Raw genomic sequence first — 25,238 nt, forward strand, 5'->3', positions numbered from 1 at the left:
ATACTTGCATTTTAACTGTATTAGAGCTTAAGTTTCCTCCCTTCTGAAGCTAACTTGAAATACTTGATAATTTGCCCATTCACATTATCTCCATCTTTTCAATTTTGCCTCATGTTATAAGAAAATATAATTGTGTGCATAGGGAAAGTGGGAGGGAGAGCGTATCATCAGAAAATGTGATAGACATTGAATGTCTGCCCAGTTCAAATTGCTACTGAATTGTTATGGTGACAAAATAATTATTGGTCAGTGGCAAGCACATTTGACACACTTGTGTTCCCCAGTGTACTTCAATATGATCAAATCTAGAAATCGTAATTAAACTTTATAGTAACATCTATTACCTAAGTAACAAAATTGTAAATAAAACCATCACAATAGCTCATCCAAAGATGAGACTGACATTTGGAAATGTTAGCAATTACAATGTATGAGAAATACAACATACAAAAAATAAAAGCTTTAATGAACTCTAAATGGTATAATCAGACTTCATATGACTAAGCTAATACAAAGATGTTTGGTATAAAGAAGTTGCAACAAATGCAGATTAATATAGAGGTGAACTGTCATAGGTCTCATTTGCTCTATTTCTAGTTTTAATAATGAGACATGAGTGTATTACAATATTCATTGCCCTGGTGGCAACATGTTAAAAATTTAAAGCTATCGGAGAAATGAATATCTGAAGATGCTCTCTCCTGATGAGGAAATGTAATAATAAAGCAAAAGTAGCATACAGCCTATGACAGTTTACCTGCACATTAATTCGTAACGGTCAATGTGACCCCTTTCATGTGATGCCTATGTTTACTAAGCATTCAAACTAACTAAAGTTCATCTTTTTCTGATTTCTCAGTCTCATCTAATTCATTATTTTCTCCTTTCTTTTGTGGTTTCAGTGTTTCATTTAGGCATGAATCATCATTGCCTTTCAAAGCACGTTGTGAACACAGAAATGTTTTTAGAGAGATATCTCCCTGACGCCGCCAATACCAATCTTCAATATCAGACTCATAATCTTCCAATAATGTCTCACACTGAAAGAAAGAATCATAAAATAATCACTGTAACATACTGTTAATTATCTGTATGCAAAATACTTCACATAACAACTGGATCAATGAAATCACTCAAAAGTCATACACTAACCAGAAGTGGCAAATCCAAATCATCTAACTTTATATGTAATTTATGATCAGATTTCAGTTCTCTTAAACAGGAAAGAAACAAGTGTAATGGAAAACCAGCCAAAGTTGCAAATTTTACTGTTTTATTTGCTTGGTGACTAGTGCCAGGCCAGGACCCACTTTCAAATCATCCAGATACATATACTATCTTGACATGGTTCTTATATATTTGGAACTGCCATTTTGACTATCTAGATGATTTGAAAATGGGTCCCAGCCCAAAACTAGTCATCAAATAAACAAAATACTTGAATTTGCAACTTTGCCTGGTTACCACAGTACTGATTAACAGAAGTTGCTGCCCTGCAATTACACACACAAAATATCAGAGTAAAATAGTAATTTAAAATGATACATAAAATTTGTCTCTGCTAGCAGCACTCTTATTGTTTGTTTCTAGACTTCCGTAGCTCTTAATATGCCATCTTTGCTTAATTCAGTTCATAGAAATGATATTTTCCATAACTATGAATGAAAATGCAACATGTGATCACTGAGAGGTATTTACATTTATACTAATGTTCACCCCCCCCCCCCCATGAACCATGGATCTTGCCATTGGTGGGAAGGCTTGCGTGCCTCAACGATACAGATAGCCGTATCGTAGGTGCAACCACAACGGGAGGGTTATCTGTTGAGAGGCCAGACAAACGTGTGGTTCCTGAAGAGGGGCAGCAGCCTTTTCAGTAGTTGCAGGGGCAACAGTCTGGATGATTGACTGATCTGTCCTTGTAACACTAACCAAAACGGCCTTGCTGTTGTGGTACTGCGAACGGCTGAAAGCAAGGGGAAACTACAGCCGTAATTTTTCCCCGAGGGCATGCAGCTTTACTGTATGGTTAAATGATGATGGTGTCCTCTTGGGTAAAATATTCCGGAGGTAAAATAGTCCCCCATTCGGATCTCCAGATGGGGACTCAAGAGGACGTCGTTATCAAGAGAAAGAAAACTGGCGTTCTACGGATCGGAGCGTGGAATGTCAAATCCCTTAATAGGGCAGGTATGTTAGAAAATTTAAAAAGGGAAATGGATAGGTTAAAGTTACATATAGTGGGAATTAGTGAAGTTTGGTGGCAGGAGGAACAATACTTTTGGTCAGGTGAATACAGGGTTATAAATACAAAATCAAATAGGGGTAATGCAGGAGTAGGTTTAATAATGAATAAAAAAAATAGGAGTGCAGGTAAGCTACTACAATCAGCATAGTGACCACATTATTGTGGCCAAGATAGACACGAAGCCCAAGCCCACTACAATAGTACAAGTTTATATGCCAACTAGCTCTGCAGATGATGAAGAAATTGATGAAATGTATGATGAGATAAAAGAAATTATTCAGATAGTGAAGGGAGATGAAAATTTAATAGTCATGGGTGACTGGAATTCAACAGTAGGAAAAGGAAGAGATGGAAACGTAGTAGGTGATAGCTAACACTTGGTTCAAGAATCATGAAAGAAGGTTGTATACATGGAAGAACCCTGGAGGTACTAAAAGGTTTCAGATTATATAATGATAGACACAGATTTAGGAACCAGATTTTAAATTGTAAGACATTTCCAGGGGCAGATGTGGACTCTGACCAAAATCTATTGGTTATGAACTGTAGATTAAAACTAAAGAAACTGCAAAAATGTGGGAATTTAAGGAGATGGGACCTGGATAAACTGAATGAACCAGAGATTGTACAGAATTTCAGGGAGAGCATCAGGGAACAATTGACAGGAATGGGGGAAAGAAATACAGAAGAAGAAGAATGGGGAGCTTTGAGGAATGAAATAGTGAAGGCAGCAGAGGATCAAGAAGGTAAAGAGACGAGGGCTAGTAGAAACCTTTGGGAACAGAAGAGATACTGAATTTAATTGATGAAAGCAGAAAATACCAAAATGCAGTAAGTGAAGCAGCCAAAAAGGAATACAAACGTCTCAAAAATGAGATCGACAGGAAGTGCAAAATGGCTAAGCAGGGATGGCTAGAGGACAAATGTAAGGATGTAGAGGCCTATCTCACTAGAGGTAAAATAGATACTGCCTACAGGAAAATTAAAAAGACCTTTGGAGAAAAGAGAACCACTTGTATGAATATCAAGAGCTCAGATGGAAACCCAGTTATAAGCAAAGAAGGGAAAGCAGATAGGCGGAAGGAGTACATAGAGGGTCTATACAGGGGCGATGTTCTAGAGGACAATATTATGAAAATGGAAGAGGATGTAGATGAAGATGAAATGGGAGATATGATACTGTGTGAAGAGTTTGACAGAGCACTGAAAGACCTAAGTCGAAACAAGGCCAGGGGAGTAGGCAACATTCTATTAGAACTACTGACAGCCTTGGGAGAGCCAGGCCTAACAAAACTCTACCATCTGGTGAGCAAGATGTATGAGACAGGCAAAATACCATCAGACTTCAAGAAAAATATAGTAATTCCAATCCCAAAGAAAGCAGGTGTTGACAGATGTGAAAATTACCGAACTATCAGTTTAATAACTCACAGCTGCAAAATACTAACGCAAATTCTTTACAGACGAATGGAAAAACTGGTAGAAGCCGACCTCGGGGAAGATCAGTTTGGATTCCGTAGAAATGTCGTAACAGATGAGGCAATACTGACCCTACGACTTATCTTAGAAGAAAGATTAAGGAAAGGCAAACCTACGTTTCTAGCATTTGTAGACTTAGAGAAAGCTTTTGACAATGTTGACTGGAATACTCTCTCTCAAATTCTGAAGGTAGCAGGAGTAAAATACAGGGAGCGAAAGGCTATTTACAATTTGTACAGAAACCAGATGGCAGTTATAAGAGTCGAGGGACATCAAAGGGAAGCAGTGATTGGGAAGGGAGTGAGACAGGATTGTAGCCTCTCCCCGATGCTATTGAATCTGTATATTGAGCAAGCAGTAAAGGAAACAAAAGAAAAGTTCGGAGTAGGTATTAAAATCCATGGAGAAGAAATAAAAACTTTGAGGTTTGCCGATGACATTGTAATTCTGCCAGAGACAGCAAAGGACTTGGAAGAGCAGTTGAACGGAATGGACAGTGTCTTGAGGAGGGTATAAGATGAACAACAACAAAAGCAAAACGAGGATAATGGAATGTAGTAGAATTAAATCGGGTGATGCTGAGGGAATTAGATTAGGAAATGAGACACTTAAAGTAGTAAAGGAGTTTTGCTATTTGGGGAGCAAAATCACTGATGATGGTCGAAGCAGAGAGGATATAAAATGGAGACTGGCAATGGCAAGGAAAGAGTTTCTGAAGAAGAGAAATTTGTTAACATCTAGTATTGATTTAAGTGTCAGGAAGTCATTTCTGAAAGTATTTGTATGGAGTGTAGCCATGTATGGAAGTGAAACGTGGACAGTAAATAGTTTGGACAAGAAGAGAATAGAAGCTTTCGAAATGTGGTGCTACAGAAGAATGCTGAAGATTAGATGGGCAGATCAAGTAACTAATGAGGAGGTGCTGAATAGAATTGGGGAGAAGAGGAATTTGTGGTACAACCTGACTAAAAGAAGGGACCGGTTAGTAGGACATGTTCTGAGGCATCAAGGGATCACCAATTTGGTACTGGAGGGCAGCGTGGAGGGTAAAAATCGTAGAGGGAGACCAAGAGATGAACACACTAAGCAGATTCAGAAGGATGTAGGCTGCAGTAGGTACTGGGAGATGAAGAAGCTTGCACAGGGTAGAGTAGCATGGAGAGCTGCATCAAACCAGTCTCAGGACTGACGACAACACCAACAACAACAACAACTAATGTTCACCAAAGCAACCACACAATGTCGAGATCTGTATTAAAATAGGTTTGTTTTCCCTTTGTCTACCAGATAATGCAAGTTGTCCACATATGGTTGCATCTATGGATCATCTCTACCTTACTGTCTGAAATACATTTTCCTGATTATGGAGGTATAATCCCCCAAATCTCATAGTGGGAAGAACAAAATATGTGACATGCAGCAGTAATTTTTATTGTCAATTGATATTCATAATGGTCAAGCATAACCTAAAATATTTATATTTAAGGGATTTCCACAGTACACTCACTTTTAAGAGGAGAAAAGGTAGTGAACAGTTTGTATAGGGTGGTCAAAAGTGTCAACTGGGAGTGTGTTCAATTACTGCTTTAAATCTGAGATCAGAACAATCATCTCCTAGAATTAAGAGATCTTTGAGATTTGCAAAAACTCTGACACACGGAAATAATGTGGTAGGACAACTCAGAAATACATGGCACACCAGCAAGAAACGCTGTGGGCAAGGGTCTTGAGTAGTTGTTTTGTTTTGGACTGTGAGCAAACAAGTCACATGGATGCAAGATGGCATAGTCAATACATTTGGATAACAGTATGCTGTATGGCTCACTGACAGATTACAGGACTGCCACAATAAGTCTGAAATGGATTGCAAATTGACTGTTGCCTGTAACATTTTATCAAAGGTGTCAAGAAGATTCTGAGAGATATTTATTTATTATTTATGGAACCATGCTAGCCAAAGCAACTTGATCATGGAATGAGTAAGTACATAGTTCATAAAATGCCGATAAAGAAATTGTTATAAATAAAATCTCTAATTACAAATGGAAAAAGCCCCGATGACTCACCGACAGACTGACTCACTCTCCATTGCCAGCCCAAACTGCTAAGGATAGAAAGTTGAAAGTTGGGGAGGATGTTCATCTCATACCGTAGGCATCATTTAAGAAGGGATTTCTCAAAATTCCACCCCAAGGAGGTGCAAGAGCAGATGAGAGGTTGTTTAAAAATGTGTTACTATTAAGAAAATTTTGAAGCTAGAACTGTGAAAAATGATATTTGGTTTCTCAGCCAGAATAAAGAAATACATGTTTCAACATTCTTGGAAATTTAATCAACAAAGAGGTGAAATTCGAGATGAACTGTTTTATGCAAATATTTCATTACGAAAGCATTTTTAAGGCTAAATCTATGAAAATTGGTACTTGCCTTCTTGGTTAGAAATAAAAACTACATGTTTCAGTGTTTTTAGAAATTCAAACCCGAAGTGGTTGAAATAAGGCATGAGTTTTTTGAGGAAATATTTCATTATGAAAACATTTTTGAAATTAAATCACTGGAAATTTGTATTTGGATTCTTGGTTAGAAATGAAGAAATAAGTATTTCCTGTAAATTCAACCCCTAAGCGGGTGAAGTAGGGGATGATATTTGTGAAAATATATTGTCATATTAAACTGGTATCTGACTTCTAAAGAAATATGTATGAAAATAGTGCCTCAAGAACCCTAAAGGCAGGATTAAGTCCTCTGACTATAGCTGTAAGAATCACTTTTAGGTCGAAAGTACATTCAGAAAATACCATGCTTCTATGACCTTATTTAGTGTGAAAAGTTTAGATGATGTTGCAATTTGTGAACATCATAAAAATTTGATTAAAGGACCACAAAAAAGAATCTGTGCATACCAAACAGTTTACATGAGCAAAGTAGTGTGTGCTAAGCTAGTAATTAACCAAACAGAAAAAAGAGAGTATACAAATATATGACACACTATGTGAAAAAAGTTTTTAACTACTGCAAGGACATCTTGTAGAGAATGATGGAGTGCGCCTTTCAACTTTGATTTGAATACTTGTGGTTTATCACTCAGTTTTTTCAGTTCTGCTGGAATCTATTGACTGAAACCAGCTGAATCTTGTAAGCCTTTCTGTACAGTGCTTATGGAAATGTTATCCAAGTGTGTATCATCATCTGTGTTCAGTTCACTAAATGAATAGTGTAGTTTCCTCTGAATGAGTCAATAATGTTAACAACAAATCTCATAATACAATGTGTGTGTGAAACAGCACAGCTAGATTCCGAGACGCCTGAACAACAGCCCGCAAGAAATTCACAAAAATTATGAATTAGTATAACAATGTTCATCACAAGGCTACAACCTGTCACCAGGAATGTTATTATCTTGCCTTAAATGCCCAAAATTTTAATGGCACCTACCCTCAACTGACATCTAGCAAGAGCCTCTGGATCACACATTTCCCATGAGACATTGTATCACTGACATTGAGAGGTGGTGCTACTACTGCTATGCTGGGGCTCATAGCCTTCCAGTATATAAAAAAAGCTGCACTACAAGTGGCCTATGGCAAAATTCACAGGGACTCTAATGGTGAACAACACCACTGCAGTTCCCATCACATGCCTCGCCAGCAGGCGGCATTGCTCTACGAAGGTGCAGTCAGCATGGGCCTACCTACAGGATCACGTGCTCAAAAACATGTCTCATGGTATACTGGTGCTTCAATAGCACTAAGGATGATATTCAGCTATACCTAGCCAGATTTCCACAGATGAGCTCTCTGGGCTTTACACTATCTACTGCCAGAGTTCCTCAATTAGAATCTCTCCCTGAATCATCCCACAACCTGCCACCTGACACCAGTCTACCAGCCTGGGATATTTGCCTCAGACTCTACATTGAGCCGCCAGCAATCATCTTTGAGCTACACCAAGACCTGACCGCTACAGTGCAGAACTCCGGGATATTCGTAGTTTCGAACGACAAAGTGTTTGTGTGTAATTAGAGACAGACAGTTCCTCTTGAACCAGTACTTTGCCTCTAGTAACTATGACTCAGTTTTCTGCATCTGACAGTTCACCAAACCTATCACTCACTTCAAAGACAGAGACTTAACTGAACTATTTGTGTTGTGTAATTATGCTCCAAAGGAGGAGAGTTGAAGATTTATGTTTGTCTCATACCTTTACACAGTCTACCTTTGCTTTAATTTCTTTACATTGTCTACCTCTGCTTTAGTTTCACTCTGTCAGACCAGCACAGGCCACTTCAGCTATTAAGCTCAGTGAACCATCAGACATATGCCCTTTACTCAAAACCAACATGGGTCTTGACAAACAATGTCTTACTCAGTGCCTGTGGACTTGGGAACAATGGAATCGCAGTTTAACTTGTTGAGTTAATCTCATCATCAAATTATTTGCTGTGTCCATAGGAAAGGTTATAACCCATCCAATACTGTAGGAAGAGCAATATGACAGCCCTAGTGTTCTCTGGGGTGGCATAATTTTAGCATTTTCTGATACTAGATTTCATGTGGTAGATAATAATGCCTGCCTACACAGATCTAGCCTGGTGGATACTTGAACATCGGTATTGCAATTGTAAACTGCAGATTTCTCGACTTGCGCCATAGGGTGGCGGGGTTTCAGGTTCCGCTAGATAGGTCAGGAGTCCACTACACCCAGCAGGTGGCTACGTGGGTAGCAGGGGTTGTGTGGCGTGGACTGGGCAGTTTTTTCAGGTTGGATGGCCTCGGGCAAGTACAGAAAGAGCAACAGCCTCAAAGGGTGCGAGGCAAAGTCAGGACATGCGGGGACCACGCAGCAATCGGTATTGTAATTGTAAACTGTCGAAGCTGCGTTGGTAAAGTACCAGAACTTTAAGCGCTGATAGAAAGCACTGAAGCTGAAATTGTTACAGGTACGGAAAGCTGGCTGAAGCCAGAGATAAATTCTGCCGAAATTTTTACAAAGGCACAGACGGTGTTTAGAAAGGATAGATTGCATGCAACCGGTGGTGGCGTGTTTGTCGCTGTTAGTAGTAGTTTATCCTGTAGTGAAATAGAAGTGGATAGTTCCTGTGAATTATTATGGGTGGAGGTTATACTCAACAACTGAGCTAGGTTAATAATTGGCTCCTTTTACCGACCTCCCGACTCAGCAGCATTAGTGGCAGAACAACTGAGAGAAAATCTGGAACACATTTCACATAAATTTCCTCAGCATGTTATAGTCGTAGGTGGAGATTTCAATTTACCAGATATAGACTGGGACACTCAGATGTTTAGGACGAGTGGTAGGGACAGAGCATCAAGTGACATTATACTGAGTGCACTATCCAAAAATTACCTTGAGCAATTAAACAGAGAACTGACTCGTGGAGATAACATCTTGGACCTACTGATAACAAACAGACCTGAACTTTTCGACTCTGTAAGCGCAGAACAGGGAATCAGTGATCATAAGACCGTTGCAACAAACCTGAATATGTAAGTAAATAGGAATATAAAAAAAGGGAGGAAGGTTTAACAAGAGTAATAGGAGGCAGATTTCAGACTACCTAACAGATCAAAACGAAAATTTCTGTTCCAACACTGACAATGTTGAGTGTTTATGGAAAAAGTTCAAGGCAATTGTAAAATGTGTTTTAGACAGATACGTGCCGAGTAAAACTGTGAGGGACGGGAAAAACCCACCGTGGTTCAACAACAAAGTTAGGAAACTGTTGCGAAAGCAAAGAGAGCTTCACTGCAAGTTTAAACGCAGCCAAAATCTCTCAACAAACAGAAGCTAAACAATGTCAAAGTTAGCATAAGGAGGGCTATGCATGAAGCGTTCACTGAATTCGAAAGTAAAATTCTATGTACCGAATTGACAGAAAATCCTAGGAAGTTCTGGTCTTACGTTAAATCAGTAAGTGGATTGAAACAGCATATCCAGACACTCTGGGATGATGATGGAATTAAAACAGAGGATGACACGCGTAAAGCTGAAATAACAAACACCTTTTTCCAAAGCTGTTTCACAGAGGAAGACCGCACTGCAGTTCCTTCTCTAAATCCTCACATGAACGAAACAATGGCTGACATCGAAATAAGCGTCCAAGGAATAGAAAAGCAACTGAAATCACTCAACAGAGGTAAGTCCACTGGACCTGACGGGATACCAATTCGATTCTACACAGAGTAGACGAAAGAAATTGCCCCCCCCCCCCTTTCTAACAGCCATGTACCGCAAGTATCTAGAGGAAAAGAAGGTTCCAAATGATTGGAAAAGAACACAGGTAGTCCCAGTTTTCAAGAAGGGTCGTTGGGCAGATGTGCAAAACTATAGGCCTATATCTCTGGCATCAATCTGTTGTAGAATTTTAGAACATGTTTTTTGCTCGCGTATCATGTCATTTCTGGAAACCCAGTATCTATTCTATAGGAATCAACATGGATTCCGGAAACAGCGATCGTGTGAGACCCAACTCGCTTTATTTGTACATGAGACCCAGAAAATATTAGATACAGGCTCCCAGGTACCGTATTTACTCGAATCTAAGCCACACTTTTTTTCCGGTTTTTGTAATCCAAAAAACCGCCTGCGGCTTAGAATCGAGTGCAAAGCAAGCAGCAGTTCTGAAAAATGTTGGTGGATGCCGCCACAACTAACTTCTGCTGTCGAATATATGTAGCGCTACACAGGCATGCTTTGTAGGCACAAAGACAAATACTGGCGCCAAAACCTCTGCGTCAGTAAATAAATTTAAAAAAAGGTGGAAGACGAGCTTTTTTTCTCCGCCCCGAGTTTTGATCACTGCATTTTCATACATTATCCAACAAAGTACATACAAATTCCATATTGTTCACCTTCAAATGTAGCAGCATTACAATGTACTATGAAAATCCGACTGGCAAGACTGACTGGGATGTTTGTCAATATGGCCAACTCTACGTTCTGAATTTTTTCCTACCTGTGAGAAGAGATGGTTGCTAATAGGAACTTTTATAAATTGTGAATCACATGCAGTATTCTCTTCACCATAAGAATAATACGAATATCAACATTTTGCCATTTATTATTTCGTGTTTGCTGCTATCTCATTTAAATCCTGCCTGCCTAATAAACTACGAAACTAGAGTGAGACAACAACGAACGCGGAAGAATATACATATCATGTCATGTTTATATTCGTATTATTCTTATGCCTAGTAGTGATACAGTCAGAAATGAAGCACGGCAATTGACTAGATTTTTAAATCTAAGATGACTAATTTCGGTGCAGAATGTAATGTACTAAAGAGGCGCCTGCAAAGATTTTCAAAAGGAGAAAAAATTTCGCTAAACTCTCATTCAGAACATCTTCTATCATACACAGTCTATTATTTGGTTCTTGTTGATCATTATCAAAGAAAGCAGCAGTGTAAGTAACAACAAATAGCAGTATCTTGCCATTGTTTCGCTAATGAGACGATTCCTCTCTCTCTCTCTCTCTCTCTCTCTCTCTCTCTCTCTCTCTTTTTTAATTGTAAGCGGCGGTAGCACGCACAAAAGCAAGCCATGCCGCTAGAGGTGACAGGCCGTAAACACGCACTATCAGAATGCGACAAACAATGCATGACACAGTACAGTAATGCAGTTTCAACTTAGAGTGACGTAAACACCTATAACAAAGAAAATGGCGCTTATCAGATCAAAGAAAAATAAGCAATCTATTCAAACCAGACGAAGCACGTGAAAAAGGAAGGTTACCTGTATAAATACGGACGGAGCGCCTGACGCATAGCAATGGCTACCTGGTTAAGCTTAACTGCTAAGCTTACGACTCGAACCAAACTACTGTAGCTGTATCATCATTCATTCGACCTAAATTGTGTCTCATATTACAATGGACCAACTTTGTTTCAATTTGGAGATGCGGCCAAAAACTTTTATCTCCACTTGAATTTCGTGTCTCTAATTTCAGGTGCGGCTTAGATTCGGGAAATTTTTTTTTCCTTGATTTCGAGTCTCATTTTTCAGGTGTGGCTTAGATTCGAGTAAATAGGGTAGATGCCATTTTCCTTGACTTCCGGAAGGCGTTCGATACAGTTCCGCACTGTCGCCTGATAAAGTAAGAGCCTACGGAATATCAGACCAGCTGTGTGGCTGGATTGAAGAGTTTTTAGCATACAGGACACAGCATGTTGTTCTCAATGGAGAGACGTCTACAGAGGTTAAACTAACCTCTGGTGTGCCACAGGGGAACGTTATGGGACCATTGCTTTTCACAATATATATAAATGACCTAGTAGATAGTGTTGGAAATTCCATGCGGCTTTTCGCGGATGATGCTGTAGTATACAGAGAAGTTGCAGCGTTAGAAAATTGCAGTGAAACGCAGGAAGATCTGCAGCGGATAGGCACTTGGTGCAGGGAGTGGCAACTGACCCTTAACACAGACAAATGTAATGTACTGAGAATACATAGAAGGAAGGATCCTTTATTGTATGATTATATGATAGCGGAACAAACACTGGTAGCAGTTACTTCTGTAAAATACACTCCTGGAAATGGAAAAAAGAACACATTGACACCGGTGTGTCAGACCCACCATACTTGCTCCGGACACTGCGAGAGGGCTGTACAAGCAATGATCAAACGCACGGCGCAGCGGACACACCAGGAACCGCGGTGTTGGCCGTCGAATGGCGCTAGCTTCACAGCATTTGTGCACCGCCGCCGTCAGTGTCAGCCAGTTTGCCGTGGCATACGGAGCTCCATCGCAGTCTTTAACACTGGTAGCATGCCGCGACAGCGTGGACGTGAACCGTATGTGCAGTTGACGGACTTTGAGCGAGGGCGAATAGTGGGCATGCGGGAGGCCGGGTGGACGTACCGCCGAATTGCTCAACACGTGGGGCGTGAGGTCTCCACAGTACATCGATGTTGTCGCCACTGGTCGGCGGAAGGTGCACGTGCCCGTCGACCTGGGACCGGACCGCAGCGACGCACGGATGCACGCCAAGACCGTAGGATCCTACGCAGTGCCGTAGGGGACCGCACCGCCACTTCCCAGCAAATTAGGGACACTGTTGCTCCTGGGGTATCGGCGAGGACCATTCGCAACCGTCTCCATGAAGCTGGGCTACGGTCCCGCACACCGTTAGGCCGTCTTCCGCTCACGCCCCAACATCGTGCAGCCCGCCTCCAGTGGTGTCGCGACAGGCGTGAATGGAGGGACGAATGGAGACGTGTCGTCTTCAGCGATGAGAGTCGCTTCTGCCTTGGTGCCAATGATGGTCGTATGCGTGTTTGGCGCCGTGCAGGTGAGTGCCACAATCAGGACTGCATACGACCGAGGCACACAGGGCCAACACCCGGCATCATGGTGTGGGGAGCGATCTCCTACACTGGCCGTACACCACTGGTGCTCGTCGAGGGGACACTGAATAGTGCACGGTACATCCAAACGTCATCGAACCCATCGTTCTACCATTCCTAGACCGGCAAGGGAACTTGCTGTTCCAACAGGACAATGCACGTCCGCATGTATCCCGTGCCACCCAACGTGCTCTAGAAGGTGTAAGTCAACTACCCTGGTCAGCAAGATCTCCGGATCTGTCCCCCATTGAGCATGTTTGGGACTGGATGAAGCGTCGTCTCACGCGGTATCCACGTCCAGCACGAACGCTGGTCCAACTGAGGCGCCAGGTGGAAATGGCATGGCAAGCCGTTCCACAGGACTACATCCAGCATCTCTACGATCGTCTCCATGGGAGAATAGCAGCCTGCATTGCTGCGAAAGGTGGATATACACTGTACTAGTGCCGACATTGTGCATGCTCTGTTGCCTGTGTCTATGTGCCTGTGGTTCTGTCAGCGTGATCATGTGATGTATCTGACCCCAGGAATGTGTCAATAAAGTTTCCCCTTCCTGGGACAATGAATTCACGGTGTTCTTATTTCAATTTCCAGGAGTGTATCTAGGAGTATGTGTACGGACCGATTTGAAGTGGAATGATCAGATAAAATTAATTGTTGGTAAGATGGGTGCCAGGTTGAGATTCATTGGGGGAGTCCTTAGAAAATGTAGTCCATCAACAAAGGAGGTGGCTAACAAAACACTCGTTCGACCTATACCTGAGTATTGCTCGTCAGTGCGGGATCGGTACCATCCCGGGTTGACAGAGGAGATAGAGAAGATCCAAAGAAGAGCAGCGTGTTTCGTCACAGGGTTATTTGGTAAGCTTGATAGCGTTGCAGAGATGTTTAGCAAACTCAAGTGGCAGACTCTGCAAGAGAGGTGCTCTGCATCGCGGTGTGGCTTGCTGTGCAGGTTTCGAGAGGGTGCGTTTCTGGATGAGGTATTGAATATATTGCTTTCCCCTACTTATACCTCCCGAGGAGATCACGAATGTAAAATTAGAGAGATTCGAGCGCGCACGGAGACTTTCCGGCAGCCGTTCTTCCCACGAACCATATGCGACTGGAACAGGAAAGGGAGGTAATGACAGTGGCACGTAAAGTGCCCTCTGCCACACACCGTTGGGTGGCTTGCAGAGTATAAATGTAGATGTAGAGTGTAGATGTAAATCATGTATTTAGCTTGTTTTTGAAACTTAAATTCAACAGAAATACACTGAATATCTGAGACTGAAAGATTGCAATTTTAACACAACCAACTCAAGACAACTGCTGACATCCATAGCCTTTGTGCAATAATGTGAGGAATTACAACAAGCCACACTGAATAGGCCTGATCCACAGCAGGAAGAGATGCGCAACCAGTACTGCCCCCATGAGAATGTATCCCGTATTGACTTAAGTATGTTGTCAGCAGTGTCACCACACAGCCTTATACGTCATTATCTTCTATCAGTGTAGTAAGGAAATTTCTAGCAGAATGTAAATAATTCAGAAGTAAAGAAGCAACCCCCCCCCCCCCCCCCACACCTGTACAATCGCGCAATGCCGGCTGGGCACACAATGCCAAGATTGCAAACTGGCAGGTGGACAGGGGTCTTCATCAGGTGTGGTGGGTAGAGGGAGAAAGAGGCAGGAACAGAAGGACGGTTGGGATCGGGTAGCTGAGGCTCAGAAGGAGACAGGTGTGCAGGATAGGAATTTGGAATAGAGAGGCAGGTAGATGCATAGGCTAGGAAATTATGAGACAGCAAAAGTTACTTGTCCCCAACCCCCCTCCTGCTTCCTGCCTATTTCTCTCTCTACCTGCCCCACCCTTTTGACTCCAGCAATAAAGCAAGTAATGTGTACCATAAACTTATGACTAGTGACAGGAAAAAGTCATTTTATTTTATTGCCATTTTTGGTGTTATTTTCTCAATGTGTGTATTTGTAATTTTTTGTCTTACTTAATTGTTTTCAGAGCTATGTAATCAATAAAAATATACCTTTCAGGTAGATCATATTTGTTCGACATTAAATATCAAATTTATTTCAATTTTTGAACAGAAAAAGAAATTTTCCCATGGATATTTACAGTCTTTTTTGTGTTATTTCACTGTAACCCAGTACTTTGTTAAGAATGAAGATGTATCTGTCAATTATATTGTTATTTATTACACACTAGACATCAAATTTATTTACATTATTGTACAGGAAGGTAAATGCTTATAGTAAACCAACAGAGTTCCTCAAAGAAAAATTAACACTTAACTGTACATCAAGGAAACTTTTTCACATGAAATTATTGTCATTAGTTCTAATTTCTCTTCTGAGACAGTTTACCGCCAAGCTTTTTGTATCTCATTATATTGTGAAAATAACCACTCCGAGTCTGTTTTTGAACACTGAACCCAAACTGCCTTCAGTGCACCTGCAGCAAATTTTGGCTGTCAAGTTTAGTCACCTGCAGGCATTTGGCAATGTCCACAGTTCCTGCTGAAAGCTGCTGTTCAACTAAATTCTGCACATACTTGTATCCCTTCAGAATATCTAGCTTGCTAAGAGATGCTGTGGCAGGTAGACATGGAAGACTCTTTGCCCTGTCAGCATTAACAAGTTTGTGATTACTGTCATAGGGTTGAAACAGAATCCTACAATTGAGAACCTAGACTTACATGGATTTGTAGCCAAGATCATCATCAACTTTGTTTGATGATTCAATCTGGAACATTTAAGCGTTTCTCTCATCTCCACCTGAAAGGATATGCCTCTTCACTTTAGTCAGAAGCTTGCTGATTTTCTCACCAAAAATTCCATCTGCCACAATAGCAATGCCATTTTCCAGCTGTTTAACTCTGAGTGTAATTCATTCAAGATAGGATGATTTGAAGACAAAGTGCACCTTGATGTTTATCAAATAATTTGCATGTCCGTAATGAACACGGCCTCCAGAATAACTGAACTTACATTATCATTATACAATAAATTAACATAATCAATTTCTGCTTATCATCAATGCAGAAGAATTCCACCATGTCTTCAAAATATTCTGCTACATAAGTGGCTGTGGAAAGCCAAGATTTCCAACACCAGAAGAGGAAATGCCTTTGTGTCCCTTTTCTTCTCTTTTAAAAACTGTAGATATAAATGTTTTCTATTTCTGGTATGCAGGAAAGCACTCTTTAACTTAGTTATAGTTGAGTTCAATTACAAAAGTTTCTCCAAACATTTGTGACCAGATTCAGCTTGTGCACCCAACACTGAACATGGCATAAATGGTCCCCTAAAATTGTTTCCAATGAAGTAACGCATTTATTCATATACCTAGCACTGTCAGTTACAACGTTCTCATATTGAATATTACAGTCTTGCAAAACACTCACTATTGAACAATCACAATGAGTAGATTTTACTGTCAAGAACTTGCACAATCACAACAAAAAGTTTCTGTTAGTTCCATGCCTCAACAGTCTTTACTATCACAGCAAAAACACAACAAACTCTTGTCAGTAGTCTTGTCTGACAACACTACAACATCCTTCCTAGCTAGCTGCTGCATCATGTTATCCTTTCATTGGTTTTGTGTTGAAGGTACAACAGTTTCCCCTCATCATCTTGATGCATGGAATGTCACCAGCATCTTAAACAAAATTAACCTCACTGTTAGCATTATATTTAAAAATAATTTAATTTAATTCTTTGCTAACATTTGTTACTTTAATAAATATACAGAGGCAAGCTGAAAACTACAATTTGATCATCATACTGCTTCATATCAGTGGCCACATCTTACCTCCGATGAATTCTTTCATCCACTGCCGAAAATCTTCATCTTCCAATTTGTGAAGTGGAACTTCACTTTCAAAAGCTTTTGACAGTTCTTTGAGCCAGATATTAATAGTCATTTTTCTTTTTCTTAGTTACTTCAAAGCTGCCACTAATCGAAGCTTGCCACTTTATCTGCACACTGGAATTCTTGAATCTATTCCCTTTGTGATTCTCAAGCTGCATATGTTTCAATACAATACCTTTTCTGTACCACGATATCTTGCTGTTGCACAATATTGTAGATTTATCGGAAGCATACAGACCATCAGCTTCAAACTCTTTCGTTGGCAGTAACTGCAGGCTTTGGCATTTTTTACAGTTACAAAAACTGCTTCTGTGAATGAGATCAAAGTAAACAGCAAGGAATCACAAGAAAACGTGGACACTGCTGTGATGTTCAGCTAAAGATGTGGAACACAGCAACCACTCTGCAAAACCAAAGATCTTGCAGTAAGATGGAATTTTGACTCACTCAATTCAGTTGTAAATAATTCACTTTCAACACAGAAACTCTTTCAACTACGTCAGATGGCAATGTACACACAGTCCAGTCGTTATTAAGTAACATTTTCATTGGTTAATACATGCAATACAACCTGAGTTTACAACATGATAGGAATGGAGTATTTCATGCTCCAGGTATTGTCAAAGAGGTATACTCTATCTCTTTGGTCTTGCATCATACACTTTCAGTGCATTGTAGGAATCAATTTTTTCACAAGAAATAATCATTTTGAAGGTGAAATGCAAATGTCTACCTTAAGATCCAATTTTAATGTTAAGTAACTATTAGTTACCAATATTAATAAACTGCTGCCCTAAAATTTATGACATTTTCAATACACAAATTGGAAAAAAGCCCAATTTTGCCACAGTTTGTTAAAAATAGCCAATTTCATGATATGTTGCTAAGAACTGCCAATTTTGCATTAATGTAACCCAAAATTTTTCTATCCTTACTTATGTCAATATTAACAGTTTACAAATGTAACATATGTGCATTAATTAACTACTTGTGACACAAAGAAAATGTATTTTTACTCACCTGAATTTTCAAGTTCGTAATTTCAACAGAAGGCCTATCCCACAACTCATATGGTATACCTAATTCCACTTTCACTCCTTTGTTTCTGAAATGAAGATTAGAAGCATCTCAATATGATTCCACAAGACTACATAGGACATATATAAATACTATACTATAAATAGTGATGAAAATCAATTTTACTTTATGTCTGTAGTCTCTCCAGAACTGCTGCCTGCACCATTAACCAAACGATTATATACTGTCCAAATATGTAACAAGGGGCATTATGTCCAAAAATGATAACAACACATACTAACCACACATATACTTGTTAACACACACACACACACACACACACACACACACACACACACACACAGAGCGAGAGCGAGAGAGGGGGGAGGGGGGTTAGAAGGGTTTCTTACTGTACAATATCAAGCATGTCTTACACTATCTGTTCAGTAATGACTGTTGATTGGTTGGTTTGTGGGATTGAAGGGACCAGACTACTAGGGCCATTTGACTTTTTTTCCACGAACTTTAAACATCCACAAAGCATAAGAACAAACAATGGAGATGACAAGAGACAACACAGGACAAGAAAGACACAGACCAGAAGAAAGGAATTAAAATCACAATGAGTGTGACGGTGGTTGGCTCACCATAGAAACAAAAAAGCCAACCACCAAGAAACGCACTAAAAACCCCAGTCTAAAATCATAGGCCAAAGGCCAGGCTCAGCACAAAAAAGGACAAACACTTAATTCAAGCGATAAAAACCCCCTCAAACTCAAAACTAAATCTGCCATCACAACATCATCTGATAAAAGTGCAGGAGTTAAAAGCGGGTAGTCCAACAAGATGAGGACCACCGTTAAAGCTGACCCGCAGCGACAAAGGTGGGTCCTCGCGGTGCAATAAATAGCTGTGTGTTATCCAGGTGTGGTCAATACATAGCTGGCAGAGGAAAACAGAGTCCTTGTGAGAGACCCGCAAGGAGGAATGCCACGCACTGGTAGCCTCTTTGATGGCCCGAAGTTTGTTGGGTGAAGGAAGGGTGCGTCATTCTTCACCCCCAGGTGCGAAGTACCTTCTGCCGCAAAACTGACCAGAGGTCACTCTCCAAAAGGCCAAACTCCAAGGCTGGTGCACCGACAGCCTGTTTGGCCAGCGTGTCAACACGTTCATTTCCTGGGATGTCAACATGACCCGGGGTCCACACAAAGACCACACAGCGGCCGCAATGGACAAGAGTACAGAGGGACTCCTGGACAGCCATCACCAGACGAGAGCGAGGGAAACACTGCTCGATAGCTCGTAAACTGCTCAGGGAGTCACTACAGATAATGAAGGACTCACCAGAGCAGGAGCGGATTTACTCTAGGCCACAAGAGATGGCACCCAGCTCGGCAGTGAAAACACTGCAGCCAGCAGGCAATGAGTGTTGTTCATAATGATCCCCTACGGTAAGACCATACCCGACACGACCAGCTACCACTGAACAGTCAGTATAGACAACGTCAAAGCCTTGAAACGTGGCAAGGATTGAAAGAAAGTGGCAGCAGAGGGCCTCAGGAGGGACTGAGTCCTTTGGGCCCTGTGCCAAACCGAGCCGAAGGCATGGGTGGGGCACACATCACGGGGGTATATGCAGAGAGACTGGAAAAGAGGTGGAAGAGGAAAAACCTGAAGCCCAAAGAGAACAGCTCTGACGCGAACCGCGATCATACACCCTGACCGAGGCCGCTGTTCTGGAAGATGGACGACCGACTGAGGGAACAGGAGACGATAATTGGGATGCCCAGGCAAGCTACAAACGTGTGTAGCATAAGCGGCCAGTAATCGTTGGTGCCAGAACCGCAATGGAGGGACACCTGCCTCCAAAAGTATCCTGTTGAGAGGGCTTGTCCAGAAAGCTCCAGTGGCGAGTCGGATCCCGCTGTGAAGGATGGGGTCAAGCAAATGCAACGCGGAAGGTGATGCCGAACCATAAGCCAGGCTCCCATAATCTAGATGGGACTGAATTAACACCTGGTACAGCCATAGAAGGGTAGACTGATCAGCACCCCAGCTGGTGTGACTCAAGCAACGAAGAGCGTTAAGATGCCGCCAGCACATATGTTTAAGCTGCCGAATATGAGGGAGCCAAGTCAACCGGGTATCAAAAACCAATCCCAAAAACCAATGGGTCTCCACCACAGCAAGAGGTTTGCTGTGAAGATAAAGCCGTAGCTCACGTTGAACAATGCATCGCCAGCAGAAATGCATAACACAGGTCTTGGCAGCTGGAAACTGGAAGCCATGCGCCACAGCCCAAGATTGTGCCTTGTGGACAGTGCCTTGTAGCTGTCGTTCAGCAGCTGCAATGCCAGTGGAGCTAAAGTACAGGCAGAAGTTGTCAGCATACAAGGAAGCTGAGAGAGAAATTCCCACTGCCGCAGCGAGCCCATTAATTGCAATTAAAAAGAGGCAGACACTTAAGACACATCCTTGCGGTACCCCATTCTCCTCAACTCTGGAGGAACTACGCGAGGTCGCAACTTGCATGCAAAAGGAACGAAGCGACAGAAAATTTTGTATGAAAATCGCGAACGGAACCCAAAGACCCCAACCATGAAGTGTTGAGGATGTGATGTCACCACGTCATACCGTGTGCCTTCCGCATGTCAAAAAAGACTGCGACCAGATGCTGACGGCGGGCAAAGGCTGTACAGATGACAGACTCCAGGCACACCACATTATCGGCAGCACAGTGGCCCTTAGGGAACCCACCCTGAGACGGCGCCACAAGGCCCCGAGACCCAAGTAGCCAACTCAACATCCGGCTCACTATGCATTCGAGCAACTTGCAAAGAACGTTGGTGAGGCTAATGGGATGGTAGCTGTCCACCTCTAGTGGGTTCTTGCCAGGTTTCAACACGGGGATTGCGATGATTTCCCACCATTGCGCGGGAACACACCCTCAACCCAGATATGGTTGAAAAGGTCTAGGAGGCGTTGCTGGCAGTCCACCGAGAGGTGTTTGAGCATCTGACAGTGGATGCGATCTGGCCCGGGAGCCATATCAGGGCAAGTGGCTAGGGCACCTTGGAATTCCCACTCACTGTATGGAGCATTGTACAATTCAGGGTGGCGTGTGCGAAATGAAAGGCTCCGACGTTCCAACCGCTCTTTTAGGGAGCAGAAGGCCAGAGGGTAATTCGCAGAAGTGGAACTCTGCTAAGCGGTTTGCAATTGTGTCAGAGTCATTATAGACTGCTCCATTCAGTGCAGGTACGCTGACGGGGGTCCGATAGCCATAGAGTCGCCTAATCTTGTCCCAAACCTGCGATGGAGAGGTACGGAGGCCAATGGTGGAGACATACCTTTCCCAGCACTCCTGCTTGTGTTGGCGAAAGAGGCGAAAGAGGCTCGCGCATGGAGCCGTTTAAAGGCGAAGAGGTGTGCCAATGAGGGATGCCGCTTGTGACGTTGGAGTGCCCACCCGCGATCTTTAATCGCCTCAGTGATCTCGAGCGACCACCAAGGCACAGTCCTACGCCGAGGGGACCCAGAAGAACAGGGAATGGCAGATTCTGCGGCAGTAACGATGCCGGTGGTGACCAAGTGAACCACCGCTCGATGGCGTCATTGGAAAGATGCTCAATAATAGTGGCAATGGAGGTGAACAAGTCCCAGTCAGCCTTATTCACAGCCCATCTGCAGGGGCGCCCATAAGAGTGATGGTGTGGCAGTGACAGAAAGATCGGAAAGTGGTCACTACCGCACAAGTTGTCATGCACATTCCATTGGACCGATGGTAATAGGCTAGGGCTGCAGATCGAAAGGTCGATGGCTGAGTACGTGCCATGCGCCACACTGAAATGTGTGAAGGCACCAGTATTTAAAAGAGAAAGGTAGAGCTGTGCCAATACTTGCTCAATGATGCTGCATCGGCCTGTTGCCACTGATGCACCCCACAGAGGGTTATGGGCATTGAAGTCGCCCAGCAACAGAAAAGGCGGCAGCAATTGGGCTATCAGCACAGCCAGGACATGCTGTGAGAATTCACCATCTGGTGGAAAATAGAGGCTGCAGACAGTAACAGTCTGAGGCATTCACACTTGAACAGCGACAGCCTCTAAAGGTGTTTGTAGAGGGACATACTCACTGTGAAGAGAGTGAAGGACGTAGATGCAGACGCCACCAGATACCCTCGCATAAGCTGCCCAGTTCTTATAATAAACCTAATAGTCATGGAGGGCGGGGGTTTGCATTACCGGAAACCAAGTTTCCTGAAGAGCAATGCAGAGGAAAAGGAGAAGGCTGAGAAGTCGTCGGAGCTCAGCAAGATGGTGGAAAAAACAGCTGCAGTTCCACTGGAGGATGAAATTGTCCATGATCGAGAAAGGCATGAAGAGACTGAGGAGGCAGATTACGACGCTGGGTCACCTGCTGCCACCAATTGAGTACAGACGCGAGCAACATCCATCATGTCTAAGGGACAGCCAAGATCTAGGTCCTCAGCAGACGCCAGAATCTCCATCGCATCCTCAGACACAAAGCTTGTAGGTAGCGGTGGAGTGGGTGCCACCACAATTTCCTTCGTCTTAGGCGTCTTCGATTTCGATTTCTCACATTGTTCCTTTGATTGCCCTTACTGGGAAGACTTCTTTGATTCAGTCTCCGGAACTGAAGAGGACCGCGAAGCCCTATGACCAGCTACCTGGGGCTTCTTCAGCCCCTGGTAGGTGTCTGGTTTCCACTGGTGGGAACCTGGGAAGGGAGTGACCCAAGGGATCCCTTCCTATTGAGAGAAGCCGAAGAAGACTTACTCTTCTCCAGCTTAGAAGTGGGGACTGGTGTCCCCGATGGTTGGAGAGGGAGGGGGGGTGGGGGGCCTGCTCCCAAGGTAGGTGGTGTGGGAGCAACAGGGAGGGAAGTGCCCCCCACCATCAAGGGGGCAGGTGTGGTTCTTCGGCTCTGAGAGCTGACTGTATGTGGTCTTGAGCTATAACAGGAGTAACAGTGGCAGCATAAGACGACGTCATACGCACGGGATGAAGCCGTTCAAATTTCCGTTTAGCCTCAGTGTAGATCAGTCGGTGCAGGGTCTTGTATTCCATTATTTTCTGTTCCTTCTGTAGAGTCTTACAGTCCGGCAAGCAAGGAGGATGGTGCTCTCCGCAGCTGACACACATGGGAGGTGGGGTACATGGAGTATAAGGATGGGATGGAGCACCACAATCGTGACATATGAGGCTGAAAGCACAGCGGGAAGACGTATGGCCGAACTTCCAACACTTGAAGCACCGCATAGGGGGAGGGATATATGGCTTGACCTCACCCACCATGAACCATGGACCTTGCCATTGGTGGGGAGGCTTGCATGCCTCAGTGATACAGATAGCCGTACCGTAGGTGCAACCACAACGGAGGGTTATCTGTTGAGAGGCCAGACGAACGTGTGGTTCCTGAAGAGGGGCAGCAGCGTTTTCAGTAGTTGCAGGGGCAACAGTCTGGATGATTGACTGATCTGTCCTTTTAACACTAACCAAAACGGCCTTGCTGTGCTGGTACTGCGAACGGCTGAAAGCAAGGGGAAACTACGGCCGTAATTTTTCCCCGAGGGCATGCAGCTTTACTGTATGGTTAAATGATGATGGTGTCCTCTTGGGTAAAATATTCCGGAGGTAAAATAGTCCCCCATTCGGATCTCCAGATGGGGACTCAAGAGGATGTCGTTATCAAGAGAAAGGAAACTGGCGTTCTACAGATTGGAGCGTGGAATGTCAGATCCCTTAATTGGTCAGGTAGGTTAAAAAATTTAAAAAGGGAAATGGATAGGTTAAAGTTACATATAGTGGGAATTAGTGATGTTTGGTGGCAGGAGGAACAAGACTTCTGGTCAGGTGACTACAGGGTTATAAACACAAAATCAAATAGGGGTAATGCAGGAGTAGGTTTAATAATGAATAGGAAAATAGGAATGTGGGTAAGCTACTACAAACAGCATAGTGAACGCATTATCGTGGCCAAGATAGATACGAAGCCCACTCCTACCACAGTAGTAGAAGTTTATATGCCAACAAGCTCTGCAGATGACGAAGAAATTGAAGAAATGTATGATGAAATAAAAGAAATTATTCAGATAGTGATGGGAGATGAAAATTTAATAGTCATGGGTGACCAGAATTCGTCAGTAGGAAAAGGAAAAGAAGGAAATGTAGTAGGTGAATATGGATTGGGGGTAAGAAATGAAAAAAGAAGCCACCTGGTAGAATTTTGCACACAGCACAACTTAATCATAGCTAACACTTGGTTCAAGAATCATGAAATAAGGTTGTATACATGGAAGATGCCTGGAGATACTGACAGGTTTCAGATGGATTATATAATAGTAATACAGAGATTTAGGAACCAGATTTTGAATTGTAAGACATTTCCAGGGGCAGATGTGGACTCTGACCACAATCTATTGGTTATAAACTGTAGATTAAAACTGAAGAAACTGCAAAAAGGTGGGAATTTAAGGAGATGGGACCTGGATAAACTGAAAGAACCAGAGATTGCACAGAGTTTCAGGGAGAGCATAAGGGAACAATTGACAGGAATGGGGGAAAGAAATACAGTAGAAGAAGAATGGGTAGCTTTGAGGGATGAAGTAGTGAAGGCAGCAGAGGATCAAGTAGGTAAAAAGACGAGGGCTAGTAGTAATCCTTGGGTAACAGAAGAAATATCGAATTTAATTGATGAAAGGAGAAAATATAAAAATGCAGTAAATGAAGCAGGCAAAAAGGAATACAAACGTCTCAAAAATGAGATCGACAGGAAGTGTAAAATGGCTAAGCAGGCATGGCTAGAGGACAAATGTAAGGATGTAGAGGCTTATCTCACTAGAGGTAAGATAGATACTGCCTACAGGAAAATTAAAAAGACCTTTGGAGAAAAGAGAACCACTTGTATGAACATCAAGAGCTCAGATGGAAACCCAGTTCTGAGCAAAGAAGGGAAAGCAGAAAGGTGGAAGGAGTATATAGAGGGTCTATACAGGGGCGATGTACTTGAGGACAATATTATGGAAGTGGAAGAGGATGAAGATGAAGATGAAAGGGGAGATACGATATTGCGTGAAGAATTTGACAGAGCACTGAAAGACCTGAGTCGAAACAAGGCCACGGGAGTAGACAACATTCCATTAGAACTACTGACAGCCTTGGGAGAGCCAGTCCTGACAAAACTCTACCACCTTGTGAGCAAGATGTATGAGACAGGCGAAATACCCTC

General features: G+C 42.7%; 1 protein-coding gene across 1 annotated transcript in view; it reads right to left on the reverse strand.

Annotated features, from left to right (window-relative positions):
• Positions 1-445: 445 nt before the first annotated feature.
• LOC124776320 (protein canopy homolog 3) overlaps positions 446-25,238 on the reverse strand; it is a 38,887-nt gene continuing 14,094 nt past the window's right edge. Inside the window, exons 4-5 of the mRNA XM_047251257.1 lie at positions 17,991-18,075; positions 446-1,040 (exon numbers count right to left, since the gene is read on the reverse strand). Of these exons, the coding sequence (XP_047107213.1) occupies positions 831-1,040; positions 17,991-18,075 (295 nt within the window). The 3' untranslated portion in view covers positions 446-830. The remainder of the gene's footprint in view (positions 1,041-17,990; positions 18,076-25,238) is intronic.

This window comes from Schistocerca piceifrons, chromosome 2 (genome assembly GCF_021461385.2).
Source record: "Schistocerca piceifrons isolate TAMUIC-IGC-003096 chromosome 2, iqSchPice1.1, whole genome shotgun sequence".
Taxonomy (NCBI): Eukaryota; Metazoa; Arthropoda; class Insecta; order Orthoptera; family Acrididae; genus Schistocerca; species Schistocerca piceifrons.